The sequence below is a fragment of the Rhinopithecus bieti genome, unplaced genomic scaffold (genome assembly GCF_001698545.2).
Source record: "Rhinopithecus bieti isolate Rb0 unplaced genomic scaffold, ASM169854v2 scaffold_30846, whole genome shotgun sequence".
NCBI lineage: Eukaryota > Metazoa > Chordata > Mammalia > Primates > Cercopithecidae > Rhinopithecus > Rhinopithecus bieti.
In genome coordinates, this window is record NW_016814438.1 from 2,836,928 (window position 1) to 2,847,448 (window position 10,521).

Consider the following 10,521-nt stretch of genomic DNA (forward strand, 5'->3'; position numbering starts at 1 on the left):
AAAAAAAAAAAAAAAAAAAAAAAAAAAGTGAACTTTAAGACTAACTTAGAAGTAAAGATAAAGTAAAATGTCAGCTTTTTAAGGATTCATGTATTTTCACATGCACGTGTCAGTTTCATTGGTCGGTTGAGTTTGGATAGGAAAAGTAATACACTATCCAGCTCTTCGTATCAGAATAGTTATTTTACTTTAGTAATCAATTTACCTTCAAAATAAGCAAAATAAATATTTTAGTGTCATTGAATAGATAAAACTAAGATTAAGTAATTTTTTCTTGATTTATACATTGTAAATGCTCATATATTCCGATGGTGACAAACTAATTAAAACTGTAAGTCTTGAAAGTAGTAAACTCTGATTTATGGCCTGTTTAGATGAAACCCAAAATGTAATTTGTATTGTGATTTGAAATACAGTTTTCACCATGTTGCATATTAGGTGAAAATTGGATAAATATAATTTGGAACTGTAATTTATATAAAACTTTTTGGTTTTACATACAGGATTATGATCTTCTGGGTGAAAAAATAATGTCCTGTGGTATGGATCACTCTCTTAAACTTTGGAGGATCAATTCAAAGAGAATGATGAATGCAATTAAGGAATCTTATGATTATAATCCAAATAAAACTAACAGGTAACAGTTGTGGTATTTAAAACAATTTTCTGTTTTGTGCTGTTGAATATATGTTTTATTTTTTCCCAAAAGTGCTATATAAGCCCCAACATTGAGTTCAGAAGATCCTTTTTAACTTTAAGGCATAATTTACATGCCATAAAATTCACCCCTTTAAGAAGTCCTTTATTTGCAGTGTTTGTGACTTACTTTTCAGAATCCCCTTTAAATTGTGTTGTCATCTTAACTTAGTAGCACATTTTACTTATTTCTATTTTGGTATGCATATGCTTGGCCTTTTAAGTTAGAAATGTGAAAGTTTTAGTGGACTAGGGAGAGTAAACTTATTATGGACTAGGGAGAGTAAAGGACACTTTAGAATAATGTTAACATTTTTAAAATGATACTAATTCTAATTCAGGATGGTAAACCACAGTTTTAAACAATGGAGTTCTTAGCTCTAATTCATGATAATGCTTTTCTCTAAATGATGCTCACTTCATTAAATGGAGAGAATTCAAATGCAGGAGCCTCGCTTCATGGTACTATAGGTTGGGGAATTTTGCAGTTTTCTTAGTATATTTTTGAAATGTCTCAATTCTTAATGCAGTAACTGTCTTTAGATTCTTACCAGGCTGTCATTAACACTTTCACTGTAAACGTTGTATGTCTGCATGTTAACTTTGTTGGTACTTTTGTTTTAGCAAAGAGCTAGAGTTCATTTTCTGGTTATCAAGCCAGATTGTTAATCGATTATTAAATTTGTAAGCATCAGTAAATATTTCAATGCACTAACATTCATCAGACATAAGTGCCCTCTAAGAATTATTAAAAGTTTTACCTTTCCCCTTTAAAACACCAGGAACTAGTAGTACAATGTTAAATTTGTAGTTTTAGATTATTTTCTAGATATCTAGAATAAATACAAACTGTATTTCACAGTTTTCAAAAAATAACAGTTGTACTTTTTTTTTTTTTGAGAGAGGTTTGGCCATACAATTATAATATGTACTTGGCAAAAAACCAATTAATATAATTATAGCAGAATTAAGAATTTATATAAGATCATGAATAACATTTTAATGTTTTAACAAAATATCCCAGAATTTGGATTGGAAGGATTGTTTTGAGTTGATGGAATCCAAAGTGCTTTTTTACCTATCTGAGGGAAAAAGTAAAGAGAGGACGTATGAATTGCCTAAGACAACTAATTCAGGGCATATTATACTTATACAGCTATTTCTGATTTAAAACTGAGTATATTAGGAATGTTAACTATACTGTTAATTAAATAACTCCAGAATTAGTAGCAGCTTGTTTTGTTTTTTCTCACAGATATCTCTAATGAAAACAATGGTGCCATTTAGTTTCCTAAATACAGAAATTATTTGGAAAAGTCCTAGGAAATTTTATTTTGTTTTATTTTATTTTTTTGAGACAGAGTTTCTCTCTTGTTGCCCAGGCTGGAGTGCAGTGGCACAATCTTGGCTTACTGCAACCTCTGCCTCCCAGTTTCAAGAGATTCTCCTGCCTCAGCCTCCCAAGTAGCTGGATTACAGGCACCTGCCACCATGCCTGGCTAATAAAAATTTTTTTTGTATTTTTAGTAGAAATGGGGTTTCACCATATTGGGTAGGGTGGTCTCGAACTCCTGACCTCAGATGATCCACCTGCCTCAGCCTCCCAAAGTGCTAGGATTACAGGCGTGAGCCACTGCACTCGGCCCCTATTAAGAAATGTTAAATTCGTAAGGTATCATTTTCAGAAATTATTGCTCAAGGCAGGACTCTAGAATTATCTTTAGCAGACTTTGAAATGATGTTTAGTTGTTCCTGGAAAGATGACTATCTTTTGAAATAGTGCAGATATGTTGACTTTCATAGACTATTAATGCTTAATTTTAAGGACTTAGTAGGTAGCTTAGCTTATTTTCTGTGAGAAACTGATCAGGCCTTTATTATTGGTTAGGGTACCCAGAATTGAAGTGATTAATTTTGGATTATATATAGTAAAAGGCAGGAAACTACAATGTTTATAAACGAAGTATCTATCATAAGACAAAAATAAAATTCGTTAATGGGAAAAATAAACAAAAGTGGAATGAGACTTTAGCTTTCAATAAATAGATAAGGTGGTTGGTTATGTAGGAACACAGAGGAATTAATAGTCTTACATTTTGTTTTCCAAGTTTTATAAATCCAAAATGAAAAGAGTATGATTCTACTATAATTTTTTCTTTTAACTTTTACATTTCCATTCTTCCTTCAGGCCATTTATTTCTCAGAAAATCCATTTTCCTGATTTTTCTACCAGAGACATACATAGGAATTATGTTGATTGTGTGCGATGGTTAGGCGATTTGATACTTTCTAAGGTATGGTAACTGCAGTTAAGCTGTACTTCCATCGTGTGTGTGTGCGCGTGTATGTGTGTGTGTTGGAACTTGGCAGGGAGCAGTTTATGTAGTTTATTAAATTGAATGGCAGATGGGAAATTGCCGTTTTTAAAGTCTCATATTTTGATATATTTAGAAACTTGTTTTAAGAATAAAACATGCCATTGAAATATAATTCTTTGTGCTCCAGTAAGATGAGTATAGTTTTATAAGGTGATAGTGTTCTCTGATACTCAGTATTGTTACAAGATAACCAGTAACTAAAGCCAACAGAATTGGCTTTTGTTTTTATTTTTTTGTATCTCTGTGACTATTTTAGTAAAATTTTATTTACAAAAACAGGTGGCTGGAGTTGGCTTGTGGGCTGTATTTGCCAGTCCCTGCTCCTGTTGATGGATTTATACAGATTCTCCTCAGTTTATGATGGTATTACATCGTGATAAACCCATCATAAGTTGAAAATGCATTTAATACACATAACCTACTGATTATCAGCTTAGCCCAGCCTACCTTAAATGTGCTCAGAATTAGCCTACAGATTGGGCAAAATTATCTAACAGAAAGCCTGTTTTATAACAAAGCATTGAATATCTCACATACTGCATACTGCTAGCCCAGGTAAAGATCAAAATTCCAAATTCCAAATACTTCAAAATTGCAGCTGTTTTGTACCATTTTGGTAAAGTTGAAAAATTGTAAATCAGACCATTGTAAGTCAGGGACCATCTGGGTGTGTGTCTGGGTGTGTGTGTGTGTGTGTTTGTGTGTGTATCTGTATTTTTTTGTAGCTGATAATTTAGAGAAGCTGTTGGTGATATTACATGAGCATTTAGGATTATCAAATTTGGTGAAATTGCTGTCCAGTTTCTTTTCTTGATGTGAATTTCAGGCCACTTCACATTTTCTTGGGCAGAGCCTGATTTACTTTTTTCTTGGCTTTATGTATAAACTGTTTTTTTTCTTTTTTCTTTAAACTTTTGATCTTCAAATAACTTGATTCATAGGATGTTTCAAAGATTGTTCAGAGAGGTCCCATATGATCTTTATCCAGAATCCAAAGTTTATATCTTATAAAACTGTAATACAGTATCAAATCCAGAAAATTGACACTGGTACAATGTGTGTGTATAGTTTTATGTCATTTTATCACGTGAATTTTGTCATTTCAAGAATGGTACAGTTTGGGACCTTTTAAGATTGTTTTTTTCCACTCAGACCTTTGAGATCCATCCAAGTTGTTGCCTGTATCAGTAGTTCGCCATTTTTATTGCTGAGTAGTATCCCATGGTATGGATTATCATAGTTAATTTATCTATGGTAGGAGGTTTTGGTCGTTTCCAGTTTTGGGCTATTGCAAATAAAGCTGCTAATCAACAGTTGTGTCCAGGTTTTTGTGTGGACTTAAGTTTTCATTTCTCTGGGTAAATGCCTAGGAGGGCAATTGCTGGGTCATGGTTAAGTTTGTTTAGTTTTTTAAGAAACTGCCAAACTATTTTCCAGAGTGGCCGTGCCATTTTACATTCCCACCAGCAATGTATGAGAGATCCAGTGTCTCCGAATCTTCGCCAGCATTTGGTATTGTCATTATTTTTTATTTTAGCTGTTCTGATAGGTGTGTAGTGATATCTCATCGTGGTCTTAATTTGCATTTCCCTGATGGCTAGTGATGTTGAACATCTTTTTCATGTGCTTATTTACCATTCGTATATCCTTTTTGGTGATGTCTCTTCATATCTTTTGCTCATTTTCTAATTGGATTGGTTTTTTGTTGTTGTGTTGTTTTTTTTTTTTTTTTTTACTGTTGAGTTTTGAGAATTTGAATATATTCTAATATGAATTCTGTATCAGATACATAGTTTGCAAATATTTTCTTTCAGTCTGTGGCTTGTCTTTTCATCCTCTTTAATAGGGTCTTTCACAGAGCAAATGTTTTTAATTTTTATTAAATCCAGTATATTGATTTTTTAAAATTATTTTATGGATTATGCTTTTGATGTTGTGCGTAAGAACTCCTTACCAAGCCATAGACCTTAAAGATTTTCTCCTGTGTTCTCTTGTAAAAGTTTTATACTGCTAGTTTTACATTGAATATGTAATCCATTTTGAGTTGATTTCCTTATGAAGGTGTGAGATTTAGGTTGAAGTTCCTTTTTCCCCTATAGATACTCAATTGTTCCATCAGCATTTGTTGAAAGACTATTCTTCCGCCATTGAATTGCTTTTGCACCTCTCTCAGAAATTGTTTGGCTATACTTGCGTGGGGCTGTTTCTGATTTTCCTGTTCTGTTTCATTGATCTGTATATTTGCCCCTCCACCAGTACTACATACACAGTCCTCATTATTGTAGCTCTATAATTTTTCTTGGAATCTAATAGATTTCTCCCATCTTTATTTTTTTTCATAATTGTTTTGAGCTATCCTAATTCCTTTGCCTTTCTGTGTGTACATTTTAGAAAAATGTTTTCTACATTTATAAAATCTTGCCGGGAGTTTTTTTGAGGAGAAGGAGTTTTGAGTGGAATTGTATTAAACCTGTATATATAATTTTGAGGAGAACTAATACTGTGCTGAGTCTTCTAATCCATGACTGTGGTATGTCTCTTCATTTATTTACATCATCTTTGACTTTTGTCATCAGCATTTTATAGTTTTTAGCATATGAGTCCTGTTTTTGCTCTATTAGATTTATACCTAAGTATTTTTTAAGCAATTATGAATCGTATATTATTTTCCATTTTTATGTGTTCATAACTAATATATAGAAATATAATTGATTTTTGCATATTGATCTTGAATCTTGTGCCCTAGCTAGACTACGTATTCAAGGTATGTTTTGTGATTTTCTCTGTAGACTATCATGTGATCTGCAAATAAGGACAGTTTTATTTCTTCCTTTGTGATCTATATGCCTTTTCTTTTTTTGCCTTATTGCACTGGTAAACTTTCAGTCCTGTGTTGAATAGCATTGTTAGGAACAGATATTCTTGACTTGTCATTCAGTCTTTCACAATTAAGCATATTAGGGTTTTTTGTTGTTGTTTTGTTTTGTAGGTATTCTCTATCAAGTTGGAAAGTTGAGAACTGTTTCCTGTTCCTAAATTTTTGAGCGCTTTTTCATGACTGGTATTTTGTCAGATGTGTTTTCTTCATCAGTTTATATGATCATGTGGTTTATCTGCTGTTGCCTGTTAATATAGTCGATTATATTGATTGGTTTTTTGAATATTGATCCAGCCTTGGAACCCTGGAATACATTCCTACTTGATCATCCTGTGTAATTTTTTGTATTGCTGAGTTCTGTTTGCTAGTATTTTGTTAAGGACTTTTGTGTCTGTATTCATGAGGTATGATACCGGTCTGAACTTTTTTTTTGGTAGTGTTTTTTTCGGTTTTGGTATTAGTAATACTGACTTTATAAAACGAATTGGCAAATGACCTGTTTCCCATTTTCCAGAAGAGATTGTGCAAAATTAGTGTGACTTTGTTTTTTTTGAGACAGAGTCTTGCTCTGTTGTGCATCCTGGATTGCAGTGGTGCAATCTCAGCTCACTGCAACCCCCCACCTCCTGGGTTCAAGTGAGTCTCGTGCCTCAGCCTCCCGAGTAGCTTGGATTACAGGCGTGAGTCACTCACCTGCTAGTGTTACTTTTTAATGAAGTACATTAACTTAATGGTTATAGGGCTGTTCAAATTAACTACTTCATTTCGGGTCATACTGGGTGAGCTATAGTAGTTTGTGCTGTTTGAGGAATCAGTACATTCCATCTAAGGTAAAATCTATGTATACAGAGTTGTTTGTAATATTCCCTTATTATCCTTTCAACATCTGCTAGGTCTGTAGTGATAGCACGTTTCTTTCTCTTTTTTTGAGACAGGGTCTTACTGTGGCTGTGGTGCAACTGGCTGTGGTGCTCACTGCAGCCTCGACCTCCCAAGCAATCCGCTCACCTCTGCCTCCTGAGTAGCTGGGACTATAGGCGTGGGCCACCATGCCTGGCTAATTTAAAAAAATTTTTTTGTAGAGATGAAGTCTTGCTGTGTTGCCAGGGCTGGTCTCATTTTTGAAATTGCCAGTTTCATTTTTGAAATTGGCAGTGTAGGTCTTTTTTTGGGTCAGTCTTGCTAGAAGTTTGTCAATTGTATTGATCTTTTCAAAGAACTAACTTTTTACTGTTTGTTTTCTGTTGTAAATGTTATTTATATCTTCCTTTTTGTTTGCTGTTGGTTTATGTTGCTCAACTTTTATCAGTTTCTTAAGATGGTAGCCTAGGTTGTTGAGTTTTTGAGAATTTGTTTTATGGCTCTATTTTAGATATATTTGATGGGAGCTTGAAAAGAGTATGTGTTCTGTTGGGTGGAATGTTGTATAAGTGTTTATTAGATACTATTGGTTGATGATGTTGAATTCTTCTACATCCTTGTTTGTTCTCTGTCTACTGTTTTATCAACCATTGAGAGACAGGTGTTGAAATCTTAGTTACAATGTGGATTTTTCTCTTTCTCCTTTCAGTACTGTCATGTTTTGCAGTTCTGTTGTTGGTACAGTCTACATTTAGTACTGCTGTGTCTTTGGAATTGACTCTTTTTTCATTACTTCATCTTTTTTCAAACTTTTACTTTTAATCTCTGTATATTATAATTGAGTAAGTTTCTTGTAGATGATATAGTTGGATCATATATTTTTAAAATCTATTCTGCCTATGTCTTTTAATTGGTGTATTTAGACCATTTATATTTAAGCCTTAATATCAATCATTATTTTAAGTCTGCCATTTTCTTTTGTCTTTTCATTTCTCTCTGAGTTTTTCCCCCCTAACTTTCTGGGTTACATGAATGGTTTTTAGAATTCCATTGTTATTTATCTATAGGAACTCATTTGTCTACTGTATTATCAGCATTTTACAATGTTTTTTTTTTTCTTCAGAAATAAGATCTTGCTCAGTCACCCAGGCTGGAGTGCAGTGGCACAGTCTTAGCTCTCTGAAGCCTGAAACTCCTGGCCTCAAGCAATCCTCCTGCTTCAGCCTCCCGAGTAGCTAGGACTATGGGCGTGCACCACCACACTCAGCTAATTTCTTTAATTTTTATAGAGGTGGGGATCTTGCTATGTTTCTCAGGCTGGTCTTAAACTCCTGGCCTCAAGTGATTCCCCTGCATTGGCCTCCCAAAGCACTGGGATTACAGGCACAAGCCATTTAAGTGAAATTTAGAATGCTTCCTTCCCTTTACATCACTGTCTTAAATATTTATTTATATTTGAGAACCATATCAGTTTTTTTGTTCTTCAACCATCAAACACAATTTAGAAAATCCAAAAGGAAAAGGAGAGTATTGTATTGACTCATTTTGCATGCTCTGTTGTTCTTCCTTACTGATAAATTCAAATCTTCTTAATTTTTTGTTTCGAAAACTTTCTTTAACCATTCTTTTAGAGCAGGTCTGCTGTTAACAGATTCTCCTAGTTTTTCTTTATCTGAGCATGGCCTCATTTCTTTATTTCTGAGGGGTATATTCACTGAATATAGGATTCTGGCTTCACAGTTATTTTCTTTCAACACTTGACAAATGTTTTTGCTCCCTCTTTGGCCTCCATAGTTTCTGATGAGAAATCTGCTGTCGCTGGAATTGTTTGTCCCCTGTAGGTAAGAAGTTCTTTCTGTCTTAATGCTTTCAGGATTGTTTTCTTTGCCTTTAGTTTTCAGATTGAGCAGGAGTGTATTTAGTTTGAGGTTTGAGTATGATATGACTTGATGTGGATTTCTCTGGGTTTGTCTTGTTTGGGGTTCACTGACATTCTTGAATCTGTAGTAGACAGGTTTTGTCCCAGGTTTGGAAACTTTTCAGCCATTACTCAAATTGTTTTTCAGCCCTGCTGTCTTCCCTCATTTTGGGACTCTGATTATATGAATGTTAGATCGTTTGTTTGGTCCCTAGGACTGTCTTTTTTCTTTTTGTTTAGATTGGGTAATTTCTATTGTGCTGTCTTTAAATTTACTGACTCTTGACCCTCTCCTCTTTTGGTATTGAACCCATCAGTTGAGTTTTTTATTTGGGTTATAATAGTATATTTTAGTTATAAAACTTCCAGTTCATTCTAAGTATGTTTGTGTTCATTGAAGCATTTTTATATTCCTGCCTTAAATCTATGTCAGATCTGACATCCGTGTTATCTCAGTGTTGACATCTGTTGATTATCTTTTAAAGCTGATTTTGTCTTTCTAAAGTTGATTTTATGATTCTTGGTATGAAGAGTGATTTTTGATTGAAACCTGGGTATTTTGGGTATTACGATACTCTGGACCTTATTTAGATCTTCTCTTACAGCAGGCTTTCTCTGATATCTTTTCATCTGGGGAAGGGAGGCGCATTGTGTTGTGACAGGTTGGGGTGGAAGTCCAGGTTCCTCACTCAGTTGACTTGGTGTTGGTGCTTCATTACTGCTCAGTGGGGGTGGGAGTTAAGGCTCTTCGTAGGCCTCAGCTGATACCACTCTAGCTGGGAAGGGCCAGGATGCCTAATTACTGCCCCCCTAGTGGTCTCCATTGACACTGTGGGTAGTTGGTGGCTTTACCAGTGAGTGGCTATGAATGTCCTAACTCGATTAGGCCTCCTCTGATACCACCCTAGCCTGACAGGAGGAGGATCACCCCATTGCTATAAGAGGTACGGGGAGAGTCATGGGATAGGCACTTGGGGTGCTTAGTTACAAGCTGAGCATGGGTTTTTCACTGGGCTTTTGCTGGTTCAGGTGGAGATGGGTCCACAGATTTTCCTAGGATGTTTGGCTGGAGTAGAGCATTGTCATCTGAAATTTTTGTCTTGTTAGGCTGCTACTTTTTTTGGTTCCTTGGCTAGAAAGAGCAGGCTTTTGTTGTTGTTTTTGTTGTCTTCACTCATTAGCATTTCTGAGTTGCTGCCTTCTCTCACATCCAGTCTGGTATACATAAGGCAAAAGAAAACCCAGGAAACTCAACAGTTATCGTTATGTTCCAAGGTTTCTAACTTGTTTGCCTTTTCTCTACCTTTTCAAGTCTTATGTTTGCTTTATGTGTGATACTCAGATTTTTAAGCGGACGGATAGGAAAAAATACGTCTGCTCCATTGCTCCAGCAGCAGAAGTAAAAGCCATTAGGTTTTAAAATTTCTGCTCTTAGAACTTAGATCTCTGGAAAGGATTTCTGAATTTTAGGTGGTAGGCTGAACTGAAATATATTGGTGGTCTCAAATCTGACTCTGCATCGGAATCACTAGGAGAATGTTAGAAAAATAGATTTCCTAGACCTCACCTTCAGAAATTCTAAATCTGGCACAAGGCCCTGGGAATTGGTAGTTCTAAAAAGCTCTTAGTAGATGATTTTGAAATGCAGCCATCCATTAGCTCTGGCAACATCTTTTTACCTCACTTTGCTTTAGTTTTTCCATCTAGGGACTCCAGTACTTAAAAATTCTTTACCGGTGCAGTTAGTAAGAAGCACTTGAAGAGCTTTTTTTTTTTTTTTTTTTTTTTTT

At 34.8% G+C, this 10,521-nt stretch overlaps 1 protein-coding gene across 3 annotated transcripts in view; it reads left to right on the plus strand.

Annotated features, from left to right (window-relative positions):
- The window catches only part of EED (embryonic ectoderm development), a 40,629-nt gene that overhangs the window by 26,715 nt on the left and 3,393 nt on the right, over positions 1-10,521 (plus strand). The window contains exons 8-11 of one of the 3 annotated variants that reach the window (XM_017850871.1): positions 504-637; positions 2,885-2,990; positions 4,512-4,586; positions 5,466-5,604. In XM_017850871.1, coding sequence (XP_017706360.1) covers positions 504-637; positions 2,885-2,990; positions 4,512-4,586; positions 5,466-5,604 — 454 coding nt within the window. The remainder of the gene's footprint in view (positions 1-503; positions 638-2,884; positions 2,991-4,511; positions 4,587-5,465; positions 5,605-10,521) is intronic. The other 2 variants (XM_017850869.1, XM_017850870.1) reach the window with 2 other exon arrangements.